Source organism: Oratosquilla oratoria, chromosome 21 (genome assembly GCF_046742065.1).
Source record: "Oratosquilla oratoria isolate Oo_2021 chromosome 21, ASM4674206v1, whole genome shotgun sequence".
Lineage (NCBI taxonomy): Eukaryota > Metazoa > Arthropoda > Malacostraca > Stomatopoda > Squillidae > Oratosquilla > Oratosquilla oratoria.
The window spans coordinates 43,967,835-43,989,407 of NC_134797.1; the positions used below are offsets into that span (position 1 = coordinate 43,967,835).

The 21,573-nt window shown below is 38.1% G+C and overlaps 2 protein-coding genes across 2 annotated transcripts; one reads left to right on the forward strand and one right to left on the reverse strand.

Moving 5' to 3' along the window:
* The first annotated feature begins 7,227 nt into the window (after positions 1–7,227).
* LOC143037143 (uncharacterized) lies at positions 7,228–7,974 on the forward strand. The gene is made up of 3 exons (XM_076205260.1): positions 7,228–7,332; positions 7,493–7,567; positions 7,663–7,974. The coding sequence occupies exons 1-3, from the start codon at positions 7,228–7,230 to the stop codon at positions 7,972–7,974; spliced, it is 492 nt and encodes a 163-aa protein (XP_076061375.1).
* Positions 7,975–12,568: 4,594 nt separating this feature from the next.
* LOC143037144 (uncharacterized) lies at positions 12,569–13,393 on the reverse strand. Its single transcript, XM_076205261.1, has 3 exons — positions 13,289–13,393; positions 12,967–13,041; positions 12,569–12,874 (listed from the first exon to the last, which is right to left on the reverse strand). The coding sequence occupies exons 1-3, from the start codon at positions 13,391–13,393 to the stop codon at positions 12,569–12,571; spliced, it is 486 nt and encodes a 161-aa protein (XP_076061376.1).
* Between the last annotated feature and the right edge of the window lie 8,180 nt (positions 13,394–21,573).

Here is a 21,573-nt window from a genome sequence, read left to right on the forward strand (position 1 = left end):
TTTAAATAACTCAATAGTGAAAAATATATATAGACCACGACCAGAAGGAGGAAAACCTAGAAGAAAACATTAGTTTAACGAAGATGAATATTAGTAGAAAAAAATATACGTTGGAACAAAAATAGAGCTACAGAACGAAAATGTAAGATACTCAAAGAATTCCAACCAAAACGGTTCCTAGCCCACTTGATAAATCTTATGAAAAATGTCTGAATATACTAGAGGCTATTCAAAACTATAAACACTAACGTGTTTTTTTCCGACGAAGACAAACACACCTATAGTTCTCCTCAACCCAATCCTCTCTGTCGAAGCCCCAACTTTGGCCACGATCACGACGGCGACGACTGAGACCTTGGAATATACTGTAGACGGATCTGAAGCCTTAACGATGTGATGCGATCTCTAGCTATAATTAATTTATTGTGAGCTCACAATAGTCCGAGCTCTAAACTTATATGATATCTATAGAAATATAAAAAGGCATAATTTCATTCGAATACTGTTTTACATCCAATTGAAGAGAGAAAAATGTCTGTTCTACTGAAAGTAGATGGAGCAGTCTATGACGATGCAGAATTGCTCGCGGAAATAATGAATAAAAGCTTCTTCTCTGGGTCTAACATGAAAAATATTTTGAAGATGTGGTAGAATTAAAGGAGAGGGCTGAAGGAGACTCAAGTAGCAGTGCGAGAAGTACAAAAACTAAAGTGGACACCAAATTTATATACTAATAAAATAATTCCTGTTGATTTTGATCTAAATCGGGCCGGAAACCGGAAATCCCTTAAGGGGCCACGTTCCATCCAGCCCCTGATTGGCTGAGAAAGTGGTGACGTCACGGCAACGGAGACAACTGAGTGGTCGAGAGCGGTGACGTCACAACAACGGAGACGACTGATTGGTTGAAAGCGGGACGTCCGCAAACTCCCGAAGAAGCCTCTGAAAACTCCTGGGGAGCCCCTTAGGAGACCTTGGATAGTCTCTGGAGAACCTCTGAGAATTCCTGCGGGGATTCCCTGTGTATTCTGATTCTGATTATAGAAAATATACAAATAAAAAAGGTATTGAAGTTAAATCAAATACAGATTCTATATATCTTTTGTTTTAACTTTACCCTTTTCAAGATACATGACCCGTAGGGCTAGGAGCCAAAAGGCGCCTGCAAGCAAAGCGAGCTCGCCCGAAGGTCCGAGACCCCACGTAGCGGGGTCGGCCGCAGCCCGTTGCTCGTATGAGAAAAATCCTAAAGCTTGATGGGATTAATAACTCACTGATTGCTTGTGTATTCAGTAGAAGTGGGGAGATAGCGAATAATAAGAAATATATCAATATTGCATTAATTTATACTAAAGGAAAATAGGGAGAAACCCTTAACTAAAGAACTGTATCCACGACAAACTTGATAGCTAATACTTGCAAGAGAATTGTAAAGAACAGATTGGAAAATAATTGGAAGAAACATCTTGACAGAAGATCAGTTCTCATTAAGAAAGGATGGTTTTTGTTTTAGATTTGTTGATTTTTCTACTTAAGTGATCTATGTGGCTTAAGAGAGAATGTATTCTTGGATCTAGAGAAAGCTTTTGATAAGGTGTCTAAAATATGAAAATAAAACACATAAAATGGCCCGAGGGGAGTCTACTGGAATGATTAAAGAACTTTCTGCATAACATATTTATGACCGTTGTAAAAGATGAGATATGAGATTGGAGAGAAGTTACTTGTGGGGTTCCTCAGAGATTGGTTTTGGTACACATCCCCCTTCAACTTTGAAAGAAATTTACCACACTCGGATGATGAAATTCGAATTGTCCCACAACTCGCGCGCGCAAACACACACACAGACACACACACACACACACACACACACACACACACACACACACACATACACACACACACACACACACACTCACACACACACATACACTTGCACAAAAACTCAAACACAATGTTTTTTATACTTTCTCGTTTTCCTTTCATCACACATTTAATTTTTTTCCTTAGGATTATGTCTATTTTTTGTAGCTCTGAATATGACTATAATATTGCTGGAAATCTTTCTTTCCTCTAATGTTACAGCTCCAAATCATTTGGGCTTTCTTCGTATGTTTGTAAGAGAGGTTCGGATTTTCTTAGTTGCGGTTCTTTAAGGATTCCCTATCTTGTTACATCATAATTTTTCTATTGTGACCAGACCATTTTAGGATTCCTCAGTGTTGGCCATTAAGGTTTCGATGAGAGTTTCCTCATGTCCTCGTACATGTAATGGAATCCCATTCCTATCATTGAACATTTCAAAAGTTTTCTCCACAGCCTTCTTGGTGTGATTTTCTATGACGAATTTTCTAGAACCAACATCCCACGAGGTTTTTTCTACCTTACCTGTTTCGTTTTCAATTAAAGAATTGTCATTTTTTATGACCATATCTAGTATGTTACACTTTATCTTACCAAAACGAATTTACTTTCTCTGCTCCATTCATGTATTCTATGTAAATCTTCTTCTAGGAACTTGCAACCGTCTTCGTCTCTCACTTTCTTTATGATCTTTGCATCTTCAACAAATTAGTATAGCTGCTTGTTCCATTCGTAGCTCCATTTACATATCTTATGTAGTTCATGTAGTAACTTAATTTATCCTCGTTTCTCACTCTCGTTGATCTTAGCATCACGGAAAAAAAGAAATAGTGTAACTGCTCCATCAAGTCATTAGCAAAGATTAAGAACATTACAGATGCCAAAAATTCATCCCTGTTGAATCCCATTTGTTACTTCCCTCCAATATGACATCCTTCACAAGCGTCGTTATCAATTTGTTATTCAGGAAGTCTTGCATCCGTTCCAGGAGACTAACAGCTATGTGTTTTATTTGCATTATACTTTTTGGTGCAGATTGACCATCCCTGAATGAAGACTAAGCAAATCTGAAACGCCAGATCATCCTTTTCTTTTCTTTCTCCAACTTATTATCCTATATTTGTTTTTGTTGCTTACTCGTAAATTTTGGTAAACCAAACCTATCTTCCATATTCTTCTCTTTTTAATCTTAGTGATATTTTTTCTCCTGAGCTGTAGAATTAAAAAGAATGTTGATTTTTTTTTCTATTTCATTCGTCTCTGAATTCCCTCCAATCTGATTCATGCAGTTGTATCTCTCTTGTCTATGTGGCTCAACTTTAAATTGTACATTCCCTAGAGACATGGAATTTATTAACCATGTGATCACTCTTTCCCAGTGGTCAGGTGTTTCAAGCAATCTATAACATTCTATTCTCTAATCAACAGCAAACGTAATCAAGGTAGTGTGTCTGCCACTTTTGTCTCTGTAACCTTTTGCTCCTTGCTATATTCAGTAATGTAATTTCCCAAGACTCTTCAATACCGCGAGCTTTTCACATCTCCCAAATGACATCTTCACAGTTAAAATCACCCATCATGGTCACATTGTCACTTTTCTCATTTAAGTTGTGATTATGTTTGTTAACTGGTGTTTATTCTCACTCCTGCCCTTTAGTTTAGGGACGACATACAACACAAAGACGTCTCCTCCATTATTCCAATCAGTTTCTGTTCTCACATTTATAATTTCAGCTTTTCCCTCTCCAATTTCTTCATTTATATTTTACTTCACAGCTCTCATCACGCATTCCCTTCTTATCTACTTTTTCTTCTCTACACAAACTGTATTTTGTATATCCAATTTGAATATCTAGATCTTTATCTAGTTTGCATTCAAAAAGAAACGATCTGTGTCTGCGTGCACGTTGGAACGGAGATTGTTCTCCTCAGATGGGTACAAAATAACGTTTGTGCAAAATACCTTTTTAATATCTTTCCACTGACACACTATAAGTTAAAAACAGACTAATGTGAGTTCATAATAAATTAATAACAGATCGAGACTGGGTCACGTTGTTAAGACTTCAAATCCGTTTCCGTCCCTAATTCTCAGTCATCGCCGTCGTGATCGTGGCCAAAGCTAGGGCGTCGGTAGAGAGGGCTGGGTTGAGGAGGACCGTAGGAGCGCCCGTCCTCGTCGCTCGTCTCTGGGTAGTGGGCCTCGCCCTCGTACTCGACGTTGGCCACGAAGCCAGAGTCCCCGTCGACGTAGTAGGTCACCTTCTTTAGGCGCCCGTCGGGGAGCTGCACGTAGTAAGAACCCTTAGTGCGCTCGTCTTCGCGGCTCTCCTGATGACCGAAGTCGTTACCGGAGTAGTCTTTCACGGCCCATGCAAACTTATATCTGGCGGGTGCACCATAGTGATCGTCCTCGTGAGAGTCCTGTTTTTCAGAAGAAAAAATTAAAGGGTGCTGGAACAAATATTCCTAATTATGTCAATGGATCAAAACAAGGTTAGTTGATCTGAGAGTTTCCCTTACCTGATGGGGAGTCCTGTAGAACTGGCTGGGATGGTCGGCGGCCGCCATGGCCACGAGGCTCAGTAGGATGAGGATCTGAGCAAGAAACTCGAGATAAGTAAATTTTGCAAAACGATATATTTGCACCCGATTACAGTATGACAATCTTCACACATTGAATTCCCATGGCGTGTTAGAGAAAAATATATATATAAACTTCTCAATATCACTCGAGGTCTATAGTAACCATGATTGTGTTTATATGATCAATTTTTATCTACGATAAGATATTTGAAGAAAATAGATCTAAAGAAATTAAATTTTTGAGTGTTTGAAGTTTTCAGAAGACACTACCTTGAAGCTCATGTTGGTGACTGGAAGATGTCTGGTGTTGAGCTCCTCCAATGGTCGATCTATATAATCGGATGAAATGACGTCATGTGAGTAGAAAAGTGACGCCTTTCCTTTTCGGTCGCACAGCTGGGGCCAAAAGTGTCAAACAATAATCATTGACCTTGGCACTGGAAATTCGGTCGAGGGGTGGGGAGGAGCATACAGGTGGTGATGGATACGGAGCTGCCTAGTGTAGGCCTTATGGTCTCTTGCAGTCTCCTTTATTCTTATGTTCTTACGTAATAAATTACTGCCTATCTTTTGCTGGTCACCTTTCTCTCAATTTATCTGTGTGCTGAGGTGTACTGAACCTCAGTTATGACTTCTCTACAAAATCCTGTGGTTGGTGCATTTCCACTACTTCTCTTACTGAAAGTCTAGTCATGTGTGATACAAAATTTCTTACTGTACGATTACATATGGCTACCCCCCGTGTAAGGGGGAAAAAGCCTTTGGTATATGTATGTATGTACGATTACATTTGGAAGAGTACCTCAGAACGAAAAACTTGTTTCGCACTGAAAATAGTACATGAAAAGGAAGACGAAGATGTGACTACTAGAAAGTCTATGAAACAGGAAAGAATGGGATGTCGAATTCTACAGATGAGAAGCTGATGGTGCAATGGAGGGTGTGGACAATCAATAGAAATAAATAAACAAACTAGAAATGTATGGATGCAAGAGCAAAGTGATGAAGTGAGACAGATATTCATAGAACAACGAAGAGGAACGGAGGGAATTAAGATAAGGAAGAAGAATCAAAACATATACAAGGAATTGGACAAAACACAAAGGTTGAGGCGAGAAGGGGAACTAAAAGAATAGTACAGAATTATTAGTACCATTACAGTAGGATACAGACAAAAAGAGATCTGAATGAAGACTTACTGATGGGGAGACAAACGTAAAGATCGAAAGACCATTTTAGATAGATGTTGAATAGTCCTCCGCCTAAGAACGTATATATTTTTGATAGTATAAAGAGCAACAGGGGCCCGGGAGGATAAAATGTTAGGAGAATACTCGTAGATTAGGAGGAAAGAATGAAAGAAAGGCTACACTATCTGACGGAAAGAGCGTGGGAAAAAAAAAATAAGTTTTTGACCTTGGAGATGAACATATGATCACCTCTGTACCATGAAGGAAAATCATTGAAAAACATGGGAATACAAGGAACTATGGTACGATTTCATTGATTTTAAGCATGTTTATGAGTGTTTGTAGATCATCATTATGGAAAACCTTAATCAATTTTCATATCTCACCAAAATGAATTAATTTATTACAAATAGGATACAAAACAATCACATCATCAGTCAAAGAGAACAAGGAACATCAACCAAAATGTTCCCTAGACTAACAGATATATTGTCCGGACAAATTTTAAACAAAGGGGGCTGATGTCATTGGAAGAATGGAGAGAGAGAGAGAGAGAGAGAGAGAGAGAGAGAGAGAGAGAGAGAGAGAGAGAGAGAGAGAGAGAGAGAGAGAGAGAGAGAGAGAGAGAGACAGAGAGAGAGAGACAGACAGACAGACAGATAGAAGGAGAGAGAGAGAATGAGAGAAAGAGGGAGAGAGAGAGAGAGAGAGAGAGAGAGAGAGAGAGAGAGAGAGAGAGAGAGAGAGAGAGAGAGACCGAGATATATAGACCGGGAGACAGACAGACAGGCAGACAGATAGGAGAGAGAGAGAGAGAGAGAGAGAGAGAGAGAGAGAGAGAGCTGTGACATGACTGCCACGTTTAGAGCTGTGAAAGTAGAGGAAGGGCACAGAGTAAGAAACTAAAAAATTAAGTGTGTCTGAAATAAAAATGAATTAGATTGAATAAAAATAAAGAAATGCAGTTTTCCCAGAGGTGTCACGATATATATATATATATATATATATATATATATATATATATATATATATATATATATATATATATATATATATATGTATATATATACATATATATATATAAATATACATACATATCAAATTTCTAGATTATTCAAATAATTAATGAAATCAACGTTATTTGTGACGTGGGAAGAAGATATAGTACCCACATATATATATATATATATATATATATATATATATATATATATATATATATATATATATATATATATATATATATATATATATATATATATTCTTGTGATAGCAGTTACTTCTTGAGCAATCTAATACAGAAATTTGACTGACTCATCAAATTCTGTGAACTTGAAAAGGTAAATGTTTCGCCCCCAGTAAAATAGGGTGCCAGATACGTAACTTAACTGGGGTTCCTCTAATCTTAAAAAAAAAATCTGGTGTTACCTTGGATAAAGATCTCAAAGTTGTAAAATTTGCGCTTTCCAGAAATTTTTCTTTTTTCTTCTTAATAGTCTCGAGACCTCTTGCTGGTGGAATTAACAGTGCCAAGGTCATTGATTATTGTTTGATTGTTTTGGGTCTGCTGCGTGAGCGAAAAGGAAAAATGTCACCTTTCTACCTCTGTGACGTCATATCGTCCGAATATATAGACCAGTCACTGAAGGAACTAAGCACCAGAAACGTTCCAGACACCAACATGAGCTTCAAGGTAGTCCCTTCTGAGTTCTTCGAATACTCGAAGCTTTCATTCAATATTTCTTAAAGACTTTGTCGTAGGCATTTTTCTATCTTAAAAATTGTGATCATTACCAGTGCATACTTCTGTTTTTATTTTATTTTTTCTAAGTAACTTTGACTTTCTCGTTCAGATCCTTATTCTGCTGGGCTTCATAGCCCTGGCGGCCGGCGACCATCCCAGCCAATTCTACGGGACTCCCGAACAGGTAAGAGAAGCTGTACGGTCGACAGACTTTGATATGATCAGAATAATTAGAAATACCTTTTAATTCGCTCCATAATATTTTCATCTGGAAAATAGGACTCTCACGAACACGAACACGACAACTACGGCGGACCCGCCAGATACAAGTTTGCTTGGGCCGTGAAAGACTACTCCGGTAACGACTTCGGCCATCAGGAGAGTCGCGAAGATGAGCACACCCAGGGATCCTACTACGCGCAGCTCCCCGACGGGCGCCTGCAGAAGGTGAACTACAAAGTGGAAGGGAACTCTGGCTACGTGGCCAACGTCGAGTACGAGGGCGAGGCCCACTACCCGGACGCGAGCGACGAGGACAAGCGCACCTACGGTCCTCCTCAGCCCAGTCCTCTCTACGGACTCCCTAACTAAGGACATCACTACCACGACAATAAGCGAATTGTTGCGACAGAGACAGTTCTGAAGCCTAAACGATACGACTTGTTCTTTGTCTGTAATTAATTTATTGGGCTCACGCTAGTCCGTGTTCTTAACTTATGTTGTATCCATATAAAAAAAATAAAAAAAAAATATTTTGCACGAATATATGTTTATTTTTTGCATCTTACTTATGAGACAAAAATATCTGTTCCAACGTGATTGCACACGAATTAGGTTAGAGATCTAGGAGATATATTGTCCTCTAGGTCCCAACCTAGCTAAATATTTGGATATCCAAGTTATTGATGAAACATACAATTTGTGAAGAAGTGAAAAGGGATATAGTAAGGAGAACATATGCTGATAGTTGCGAAAAAATGACGGTGGATGGTAGAGTAACTGAGGAAGAAAGATCTGAAATGAAGCATGTGAGATTAGTAAATGGGGGGGGAGTAGTAAAGTCATCAAGGTATCATATGTACCACATGGGCTAATGAATCAATGGGTTAAAGAAACAACAGGAGAGAGAAGAGAAGGCACACCACACAGATCAGATCAGCTCCTGACTAGAGAACTAAATGTTATATTCCTTGAAATACATATACGCTAGGAAAGACTGCTCTCAAATTTCTTGAGTGTCCTATGGCTGTATGTACCACATGGGTTAATGAATCAATGGGTTAAAGAAACAACAGGAGAGAGAAGAGAAGGCACACCACACAGATCAGATCTACTGTTGACTAGAGAACTAGATGTTATATTCCTTGAAATACCTAAATACAAGGAAAGATTGCTCTCAAATTTCTTGAGTGCCCTATGTAAGTTGTGTACAATTTACTTGGGTCTTACAGACAAGGAATGCATAAATTTGGGAGGGAAAATTTTTCAGAACTGAGGAACTACTCTGATGAATCATATTAAAGAAAATTTAGGGAGACAAAATAAATAGAAAAAGATCATAACTGAGTTATGAAAAAATATTACCAAGATTAAAAAGCGAATAATATACAACGGAGCATTGGTTTGACAAAAAATGCTAATCAGCAATAGAGGAATAGAGAGAGAGATGAAGATAGGGTATGGGAAACACGGAGAAATTATTTAACGAATGCCTCTATCCCTAGGAACAATGGCGCACCGAAGAGGCAGAGCTGTAAAAATTGTAAAATAGTTAAGGAGGAATGCAGAACAGATGGTCGAAACTGAATGGGGTCAGCCTTTTTTTTTTTTTTTTTTTTTTTTTTTTTTTTTTTTTTTTTTTTTTTTTTTTTTTTTTTTTTTTTTTTTTTTTTTTTTTTTTTTTTTTTTTTTTTTTTTTTTTTTTTAGAGAGAGAGAGAGAGATAAGAATTTAGTCTCAAATCACAAAGGAATACTAAGTGACTCGGTCCATATGGCTGCCACTAAAGTTCCTAGAATAATGATTTCATAGCACGTGTAGCCAATGCCCCATACAGGGAAAGTGAAGAGAGAGAGAGAGAGAGAGAGAGAGAGAGAGGGAGGGAGAGAGAGAGAGAGAGAGAGAGAGAGAGAGAGAGAGAGGGAGGGAGAGAGATAGGAATGGAGGTAGATAGATAGAGAGCGAGAGATAGATAGAGAGAGGAAGATAGAGTGTGTGTGTGTGTGTGAGAGAGAGAGAGAGAGAGAGAGAGAGAGAGAGATAGAGAGAGAGAGAAAAGTATATGCCAAAAGAAAATGGATTGCAGCTGGCAAATGTAAAAATCAAGTAAAGCAATCTATGAAGATGTAGAATCTCTTGCAGAAATAGTAAATAGAAATTTCCAGATAGGGTTTAACCAGGAAATTTGCTTTGAAGAAAAGAAGGGACTAGTGAAGAATGCTGAAGCACATGAAAATGTAAATACAAGAAGTACAAAATCTAGTGGACGTATTAAATGGGAGGTACTTTTCATATGTCGTTTACATGACCTAATGTAGTCCAACAACGGTAATGACTCCATCATCAACCTTTGTGGTAATTCAATGAATACATCCTTCCAGTCAGATATTTCTCTATGGACGACCGACCTCTCTTTTCTATTGCTGAGAAACGAAGAGATCTGACCTATCATATTGGGTTTTACATATTATAGTTGATATTTTTACATTAGCTGTGCTTGTGGCACCTTATCAAAGACCTTCTCAAAAACACAATAAGCTACATAAACGGGATCTTCTTTGCAATCTTGGTTCATTTATTCATTATAGTAATCACCTGAAGTATCGTCAGAAACGCTGCAATATCTATACTATTTCAGATGTATATTTTACATGACTACATTATCCTAAACAAGATTCATCCCGTATTTACTACATATTTTATGCAGATGATATCTAAGGAAGTTGGAGACATCCTTAAGACTGTCATTGGATTCAGTTATCAATTCATCCCATCTTATGTATGTCATATCAAAGTCCCCGATGATAACTATATGTCTTGTTTCATATTTAGTTATTTCCTACATATATTTCATCATTCATTATTTTTGTCCTCGGGAGAATTGCGCTTATATATTAAGTAGTTTGGTTCTTGATTACATTTTCTATGCCCCTGAATTGGTATCACACGAAAAGATGACACTCAAATAAGTACTTTCATCCCTGTTTTTATATAACATTTCAACCAAAGAACGTATTTACGCCTACTGACTATAAGGTAAAATTATTTTGGCAATCTGTGACTTCTCTATAAATATATATTCTTAATTGATCTATTTTGTTTGCACCATGGTTACTGTCGGGTTTATTTGTAATTTGTCTTTTCTTTGATTTTATGATATATTGTTTCCATGGGTTCCCCTTACCACATCACATTTTCCCGATATTCTTTTTTAACGTCTTGTCATCTTTCCTTTTGTCTTTGTCATGTCGCTCGAACCTTGTGATTTTATGTATACAGCATTGTTTGCTTCCTTTGGTTTATACAAATTTCATAGGACTCTTGATGATCTTGGTATTTTTTCAATCCCGAAATATGATATTTTTGTCTCTTTATATTCCCCCTAATCTCATTCAACATTTTCTCACTTCTGTTAATTTTGTCTTCTATGAATTATACAGTATATTTCTTGTCTATAAGACTCGTCTATAAAACTTTCACTCCCTGCAGGCATGGAAATCTCATCTCGTCTTTGTGTCAGTAGTAGATCTATTATGGGTAGTGTACATTCTCCCCTTAGTCCTGTTGTTTCTCTAATCATTAGTTCATTGTTCAATTCATGTATATATTCTCCAGTAAACATCCCTTTCTGAGCCTCCCACTCTTCCCCAATTCATTTCTCTGCAATTGAAATCTCCCACCAGGGTCACATTGTTACTTTTTCAACAAATTTCTTCAAAATATTTTCCACACCTATCAACATCTGATGTTTGTTCTTGTTATATTGCTTTAGGTGATACATACGAAATTTTGGTTTTCCATATCTATCAACATCTGGTTCAATTTTATTGTTTCAGCGGTTGTATACGACGCCTTGCTGCTTTTTTTACTACTCTCGTCATTTGCGACCATGAAAAGAATGAATGAAGAAAGATTAGTAAAAGAGATGTGGAAGGCAAAGGTGGAGGGATTGAACATGAGGGGGCGACTGAAGATGAGATGGATGGATCGGGTAACAGGGGCACTGGGAAAGGAGAAATGTCTGTTGAGGAAGAAAGGGAGAAGACGGAAGATAGGGGTGAGTGGAGAATAGTTGTGTATGAATGATTCTGTGATGCATGAAAGGGAATCGGTGGGGGATGGAGGAGGAGGAGGAAGTATGTGTGAATGATATTTTGACGCAGCCCGAAGAGATTTCTCTTAGTCTTCTCTTTTTCTGTATGAGGGGACGGAGACGAGATGTCGCCGATTAAATGAAGCGGCCTTGTTGTGGATGCGCTGTTTATTGCTACATTGCTTCTGACCCAGGGCAGTGGGCGAGATGCAGGGATGACCCGTCATCCAGGAGGAGCCAAGATAAGAGGGAGGGAGGGGGGTGAATGTCAGTGGAGTATGTGGGGATGGAATGGGTGGGAGTGAATTTTATGCCTTTGTTTTTTGGTTACCTCCCTTGTAAGTGGGAAAAAACCGTTGGTATATGTATGTATGTATGTATGTATGTCATTTGTGATACTCACATTTATCATTTCAGCTTTTCCTTCTCAGGTGTTAATTCCAATGGCAAAAACATGCCGACAGAAGTCCTTTCATATGTTTCTTCACTCCTGTCATCACATACCGTCTGTTCTTATCTCCATTTTCTTCCTACACACACTGTATTTTCCATCAACAATTTGGATATCCAATTTTTCATCTAGCTTCAATCTACAAGACAAAATGTATAACGTTCCTCCTCTCACATCTCTAACCTTACCCGTGTGTGTGCAAGCGCACTGGAACAGATGTTTTTCTCTCTTCAGTTGGATGCAAAAAATATTCGTGCACAATAGAGTATTTCTATATTTTTCTATAGGTACATAATAAATTAAGAGCAAAGACTAGCGTAAGCTCACAATAAATTAATGATATGCCGAGATCGAGTCGCGTCATTTACGCTTCAGGATCGTCTCCGTGCTAAGGATTGAGTTGTCATTTTAGTGGTGGTATCCTTAGTTAGGGTGTCCGTAGAGAGGACTGGGTTGAGGAGGACCGTAGGTGCGCTTGTCCTCGTCGCTCGTGTCCGGGTAGTGGGCCTCGCCCTCGTACTCGACGTTGGCCACGTAGCCAGAGTCCCCTTCCACTTTGTAGTGCACCTTCTGCAGGCGCCCGTCGGGGAGCTGCGCGTAGTAGGATCCCTGTGTGTGCTCATCTTCGCGACTCTCCTGGTGGCCGAAGTCGTTACCGGAGTAGTCTTTCACGGCCCAAGCAAACTTGTATCTGGCGGGTCCGCCGTAGTTGTCGTGTTCGTGAGAGTCCTGGTTTTCAGAAAAAAAAATACAGGAACGTTATTCCTAATGGTATGAATGAAGGAAAATTAGATCTGTTGACCTGAGAGCTTTTCTTTTACCTGATGAGGAGTCCCGTAGAATTGGCTGGGATGGTCGGCTGCAGCCAGGGCCACGATGCTCAGCAAAATGAAAATCTGAAAAAAGAGGTCACTGAGATTTGCAAAACTATATATATAAAACCAATGATAGTATAGTAATCTTCACATACATCGAATTTCCATCACGATTTAGAGTAACAAATATCATATAAAATCTTCTTGATATCACTCGAAATCGATAATATCCAAGACTGTGTTTATAAGGTAAATTTTCATCTTCGATAAGATATCTAAAAATACTAAATTAAATCTTTGTGTTTTCGAGGATTTCAGAAGAGACTACCTTGAAGCTCATGTCGGTGTCTGGAAGGTATCTGGTGTTCTGTTCCTCCAGAAGTTGGTCTATATAATCGAACGATATGACGTCATGGTAATAGAAAGGTGACATTTTTCGGTCGCACAGCCAAAAGAATCAAACAATAATCATTGACCTTGGCACTGAAAATTCTATCAGCAGGAGCTATAAGAAATGTTAACACACACACACACACACACACACACACACACACACACACACACACACACACACACACACACACACACGCACACACAGACACGCACACACACACACACACACACACACACACACACACACACACACACACACACACACACACACACACACGCACACACACACCTTGTGGCTCTCAATGAAACATAAAACTCGCACACTCCGCCTAGTGGACATTTAACCTTTATGCTGTCCAATATAATGCAATCACGGCAAAAAAAAAAAAAAAAAAAAAAAAAAAAAAAAAAAATCAATCAGATCTGTTTAGCTCAGACCTGTCTCTAGATCCTGTTGCTTTGTGAGTGTATTGGATGAAATATCGTGCTAAAACTTTCTACCAGATTAACTCGTCAGGTTCCAATATGTTTTTGCTATATTTATTGATTACGTTCATCCTTTGATGTTATTAACTTCACAAATATTGAGCATATATACTCAAAAACCTGATTCTTAAAACAAATGGTGTCATGATCATTTTTATGACAGTCGCATATAGGATTCGAACCCACTGCTTTCGGCCAACCGTAAGATTACCTTCGTATGTGGGTTAGAATCCTACATACGACTATCATAAAAATGATTAGATTAATGTCGCTATCACTAGCGTATGTATGTTTCGTATCTATCCACAGAAAATGATACCCTATTTTTTAAAACAAATAAAGATTTGACATCACTTGTGAAGATGACTCTACATTACTGAATGAAATGCACAAATCATTTGGACTGTCTGTGAGTTCTCTATTCATAATAATTTTCAATTTGTTTACTTTTCTTCCATCATGATTGTTGATAGTGCTGGGGTTGTTTTTGTGTCTCTTCTATTTACTTTTAAGATATATAAATTCCAAGAGCTTCCTTACCACATAATAGATTCTCAAATAATTTTCTTGTGTGAGCATCTTGTCTTTTAGTCTCTCGTCTTTATTCATATAACGTGTGCCTCGTACTCTCCTGTATATGATATTGCTAGCTTCCTTTTGTATGTACATATTTCTTAGAGCTCTTTTAATCCTCCTTTGCTTCAGGATATTTTATCAAACCTTGGAACCTTCTTAATCTCATAATCTCAACGCTACTCTTATGACCTGTTTGTGTCACTTCACTACAATTTTTTTTCTTTCTTTTCAGGTCAAACCGTCAAGCTCATTTCAATGTTTACCTCTTCCGGAAATTCATGTAATCTTGCATTATCATGTCCATCAGTAAAGTTTTGCCATTTTTCTATTCTTTTTAAAACTTCATTACCCTGCACATCCTTGCACTCAGATATTTCTCCATGGACGACCGACCTCTCTTTTCTATTGCTGAGAAACGAAGAAATCTGACCAATCATATTTGGTTTTACATATTACATTTGATATTCTTACATTAGCTGTGTTTGTGGCACCTTATCAAAGACCTTCTCAAAAACACAATACATACATACATATACCAAGGCTTTTTCCCCCTTCCAAGGGAGGTAGCCAAAAAGGGAAAGGCATAAAAACACTCCCACCCATTTCATCCCTAAAAACACTCCACCCCCCTCCCACCCTCCCTCTCATCTGAGCACCTCCTGGATGACGGGTCATCCCTGCACCCTGTCCACCGCCCTGGGTCAGAAGCAGTGTCGCAAAACACAATAAGCTACATAAACGGGATCTTTGCAATCTTGGTTCATTTATTCATTATAGTAATCACCTGAAGTATCGTCAAAAACGCTGCAATATCTATACTATTTCAGATGTATATTTTAAAATTGATGACTACATTATCCTAAACAAGATTCGCCTCGTATTTACTACATATTGTATGCAGATGATATCTAAGGAAGTTGGAGACATCCTTAAGACTGTCATTGGATTCAGTTATCAATGCATCCCATCTTATGTATATCATATCAAAGTCCTCGATGATAACTATATGTCTTGTTTCATATTTAGTTATTTCCTACATATATTTCATCATTCATCATTTTTGTCCTCAGTAGAATTGCGCTTATATATTAAGTAGTCTGGTCCTTGAATACTTTTTCTAAGCCCCTGAATCGGTATCACACGAGAAGATGACACTCAAATACGTACTTTCATCTCTGTTTTTATATAACATTTCAAGCAAAGAACGTATTTACTCTACTGACTATAAGGTAAAATTATTTGGGCAATCTCTGACTTCTCTATAAATATATATTTTTAATTTGTCTACCTTGTTTACACCATGGTTACTGTCGGGTTTATTTGTAATTTCTCTTTTCTTTGATTTTATGATATATTGATTCCATGGGTTCCCCTAACCACATCACATTTTCCCGATATTCTTTTTTAACGTCTTGTCATCTTTCCTTTTGTCTTTGCCATGTCGTTCGAACCTTACGATTTTATGTATACAGCATTGTTTGTTTCCTTTGGTTTATACAAATTTCATAGGACTCTTGATGATCTTGGTATTTTTTCAATCCCGAAATATGATTTTTTTATTGTCGCTTTAAATTCTCCCTAATCTCATTCAACGTTTCCTTAGTTCTGAATATACAAAGAAGATCATATTACCTAATACCTCAGTTGCAGACAATATTTCCCCATTATTAAACAAGGCTGGTGTTAAGGTTGTTAAAACCAGCTCAGTAACAGTTGGTAATCTCATTAAAAACCGAAATAAGAGCAGGGAAAATATTCGTCAAGCAGGTATTTATTGTGTGCCATGTCTAGGTTGTGAAAAGGTTTACATTGGTGAAAGTTTCCGTGGTATTGATAAGAGAGTATTAGAACATAAATATGATATGAAAACATACAATATGAATAATGCCATTGTTAAACATAGATTCGATACCGGCCACAATGCTGATTGGAATAATTCCAAGATTATAAAATATGAAAACGATACAATGAAACGTAGATGTTTAGAATCGGCGTTTATATCCCTCATAGAAAATATAAATCAGAATAGTGGATTTTTTACAATTAACAAACCATTGGCAATTTTAATTACAAGTAACAAGCAATTTGCGCAAATTGTAAGTACACCATTTTAATGTTTGTTTCTCCCCGCAAGGCTCGGGCTATATAAGGAGTAAAATGTTTTTCATCGATGTTATTTCTGAAGAAGCCCTGCTGGGCGAAACGTAAAATATATTGGACTCCCATACTCTGCGTTTGGCCTCTTCCCTTATTTCCTACATATATTTCATCATTCATCATTTTTGTCCTCAGGAGAATTGCGCCTATATATTAAGTAGTCTGGTTCTTGAATACATTTTCTAAGCTCCTGAATTGGTATCACACGAAAAGATGACACTCAAATACGTACTTTCATCCCTGTTTCTATATAACATTTCAAGCAAAGAATGTATTTACTCTACTGATTATAAGGTAAAATTATTTGGGCAATCTCTGACTTCTCTATAAATATATATTTTTAATTTGTCTACCTTGTTTACACCATGGTTACTGTCGGGTTTATTTGTAATTTCTCTTTTCTTTGATTTTATGATATATTGATTCCATGGGTTCCCCTAACCACATCACATTTTCCCGATATTCTTTTTTAACGTCTTGTCATCTTTCCTTTTGTCTTTGCCATGTCGTTCGAACCTTACGATTTTATGTATACAGCATTGTTTGTTTCCTTTGGTTTATACAAATTTCATAGGACTCTTGATGATTTTGGTATTTCTTCACTGCCAAAATATGATTTTTTTTGTTCCTTTAAATTCTCCCTAATCTCATTCAACATTTCCTTAGTTCTATTAATTTTGTCTTCTATGAATTATACAGTATATTTCTTGTCTATAAGACTCGTCTATAAAACTTTCACTCCCTGCAGGCATGGAAATCTCATCTCGTCCTTGTGTCAGTAGTAGATCTATTATGGGTAGTGTACATTCTCCCCTTAGTCCTGTTGTTTCTCTAATCATTAGTTCATTGTTCAATTCAAGCATATATTCTCCAGTAAACATCACTTTTGTAAGCCTCCCACTCTTCCCCAATTCATTTCTCTGCAATTGAAATCTCCCACAAGGGTCACATTGTTACTTTTTCAACAAATTTCTACAAAATATTTTCCACGCCTATCAACATCTGATGTTTGTTCTTGTTATATTGCTATTTTCCACATCTATCAACATCTGGTTCCATTTTATTGTTTCAGTGGTTGCATACGACGCCTTGCTGCTTTTTTTACTACTCTCGTCATTTGCGACCATGAAAAGAATGAGTGAAGAAAGATTAGTAAAAGAGAAGTGGAAGGCAAAGATGGAAGGTGTGAACAAGAGGGGGCGACTGAGGATGAGATGGATGGATCGGGTAAAAGGGGCACTGGGAAAGGAGGAATGTCTGTTGAGGAAGAAAGGGAGAAGACTGAAGATAGGGGTGAGTGGAGAATGTGTATGGATGATACTGTGATGCATGGAAGGGAATGGATGGGGGATGGAGGAAGAGGAGGAAGTATGTGTGAATGATATTTTGACGCAGCCCGATGAGATTTTTCTTAGTCTTCTCTTTTTCTGTATGAGGGGACGGAGACGAGATGTCGCCGATTAAATGAAGCGGCCTTGTTGTGGATGCGCTGTGTCTTGCTATATTGCTTCTAACCCAAGGCAGTGGGCGAGATCCAGGGATGACCCGTTATCCAGGAGGAGCCAAGATAAGAGGGAGGGAGGGGGGGGAATGTGAGTGGAGTATGTGGGAATGGAATGGGTGTGAGTGAAATTTATACCTTTGTTTTTTGGTTACCTCCCTTTTAAGGGGGAAAACCGTTGGTATATGCATGTATGTATGTATGTCATTTGTGATACATTTATCATTTCAGCTTTTCCTTCTCAGGTTTTACTTCCAATGGCAAAAACATGCCGACAGAAGTCCTTTCATATGTTTCTTCACTCCTATCATCACATACCGTCTGTTCTTATCTCCATTTTCTTCCTACACACACTGTATTTTCCACCAACAATTTGAATATCCAATTTTTCATCTAGCTTCAATCTACAAGACAAAATGTATAATGCTTCTCTGCTCTCATAGATCTCTAACCTTACCTGTGTGTGTGCAAGCGCACTGGAATAGATGTTTTTCTCTCTTCAGTTGGATGCAAAAAATATTCGTGCACAATAGAGTATTTCTATATTTTTCTATAGGTACATAATAAATTAAGAGCAAAGACTAGCGTAAGCTCACAATAAATTAATGATATGCCGAGATCGAGTCGCGTCATTTACGCTTCAGGATCGTCTCTGAGCTAAGGATTCAGTTGTCCTTTTAGTGGTGGTATCCTTAGTTAGGGTGTCCGTAGAGAGGACTGGGTTGAGGAGGACCGTAGGTGCGCTTGTCCTCGTCGCTCGTGTCCGGGTGGTGGGCCTCGCCCTCGTACTCGACGTTGGCCACATAGCCAGAGTCCCCTTCCACTTTGTAGTGCACCTTCTGCAGGCGCCCGTCGGGGAGCTGCGCGTAGTAGGATCCCTGAGTGTGTTCATCTTCGCGACTCTCCTGGTGGCCGAAGTCGTTACCGGAGTAGTCTTTCACGGCCCAAGCAAACTTGTATCTGGCTGGTCCGCCGTAGTTGTCGTGTTCGTGAGAGTCCTGGTTTTCAGAAAAAAATACAGGAACGTTATTCCAAATCGTATGAATGAAGGAAAATTAGATCTGTTGACCTGAGAGCTTTTTTTTTACCTGATGAGGAGTCCCGTAGAATTGGCTGGGATGGTCGGCTGCAGCCAGGACCATGATGCTCAGCAAAATGAGAATCTGAAAAAAAGAGGTCACTAAGATTTGCAAAACCATATATATAAAACCAATGATAGTATAGTAATCTTCACATACATCGAATTTCCATCACGATTTAAAGAAACAAGTATCATATAAAATCTTCTTGATATCACTCGAAATCGATATTAACCAAGACTGTGTTCATAAGGTAAAGTTTCATCTTCGATAAGATATCTAAAAATACTAAATTAAATCTTTGAGTGTTCGAGGATTTCAGAAAAGACTACCTTGAAGCTCATGTCGGTGTCTGGAAGGTATCTGGTGTTCTGTTCCTCCAGAAGTTGGTCTATATAATCGAACGATATGACGTCATGGTAATAGAAAGGTGACATTTTTCGGTCGCACAGACAAAAGAATCAAACCATAATCATTGACCTTGGCACTGAAAATTCTATCAGCAGGAGCTATAAGAAATTGTAACACACACACACACACACACACACACACACACACACACACACACGCACACACTTCAGCGAATGGACGGCTTGGATGACGTTCTGAAGAAAACTGAAGTCTGTGGATCCCAACGCAAAGAGAAGTGCCTAGTGTTTTTGCAGGGTGGGGGGGAAATTGCTCGTGGAGTAGTGGGAAAGTAGGGAAAGAGGAAAAGGGGAGGGATTACTGAGGGAAATGGAAGGAAATGAGGAGGGAGTAGACTTGGCCCAGCCAGACAAGCGGAAGGTAAACAAACGACTGAGTGAGGATGACATGTCTAATAAAAATGTAAAGATTAGAAGTATAGAGAGGAGCAATACAGAAGAAAGTGACGAGAATATGTTCCAGGGATTTAAAGAGGGTGGGGGGGACACAACCCCCCCCCCCCCCCCCCGACTGATAAGACTAGAGGAGAGAGTTGATAAGGTGATCGAGGACTTGGAGCGTAAGTTAGGTAACGTAGACTCCATTTTCCAAAGAATTGAAAGGTTGGAACAACTAGAGAAGGCTAACAGAAACTTAACTGAAGAAATAGAGGACCTAAAAAGACAGTTAGGAAATGTAAAGGAGGAGAATGAGAAATTGAAGAAGAATAGTAATGAAAACAGAGAGAAAATAGCTACAGAAGCTAAAAATTGGAGAATAACTCAAGAAGGGAATAAGGTTTCATTCACTGACATAGTCAAACAGCAATTGAAAGAACATAATGAAGACTCAGTTATTAAAGTGATGAGACAGAAGGAGAATATAGTAAGAGAATTAGCTGACAAAAAGAAATGTATAATTATATTAGGAATGGAAGAGAAACATAACCCAGATAGAACCGCAAGAATCAAGGAGGAAAATGAAAGAGTAAGCAGTTTATTAAAATTAATCCAGGAAGATGAACCAGAAATTATAAAGGAAATTGAGGAAAAATTCAGACTCGGAAAATATAGTACAGATAAGACCAGACCAATTAAGATTAAATTCAGGTCACAAACAACAGCAGAGAAAATTCTATCCAAGACAGGGAAACTAGCAACAAATGATCAATATAAAAAGGTATGGATAAAAAGAGAAATGAATAAGGAGGAAAGAGAGGCAGAAAAGCAGAAAAGAATTGAAGCTAAGGCAAAAAAACGAGGAAAGAACGGAGTCAGAGAAAGAGAGATTCTATTGGAGAGTAGTGAACATGAAAATAAAGCAGTTCGACATACTAAAGAAAAACATAAGGGAAACAGAGAATACAATGGAAGTGGCAGAAAACTAAGAGTGTCTTACACAAATATAGATGGATTGATAACAGGATTGAATGAACTGAATGATTATTTGAAAGAAAAAGAACCGGACATAATGGGAATTGTAGAAACAAAATTAAAAGGCCCACTACCACCCAACAGTGTAGGACATGATACATACAATTATTGGATTAGAAACAGAGAGAAAAAACAAGCGGGTGGAGTAATGTTCCTGACTAAGAAGGATATAAACGTGAAAGGTGTCATATATGGAAAGAATACAGTAGAGATGATTATGATAGAAGTGGAAGACCGAGATAAGAAGAGCAGAAAATTTGTGATCAATTATGTGCCTCCGAAAACAGCCTCATGGGAGGAGAGTGAACATAAAAGTATGTTAGAGGACACAAAGATAGCATTAACTAAAATAATGGAAGACGGAGGAAGAATAGTTATGATGGGCGACTTTAATTGCAAAGAAATCTGCTGGGAAGAAATGACAGTAAAGAGTGGTGATGACTCATGGGGAAATGCTCTACTTGAGATGATTACTGACCATTCAATGACACAATGGATACAAGAGAACACTAGGTATAGAAATGAAGAAGAACCATCGAGGCTAGACTTAATAATTACATCTGAACCTAGAATAGTGGAC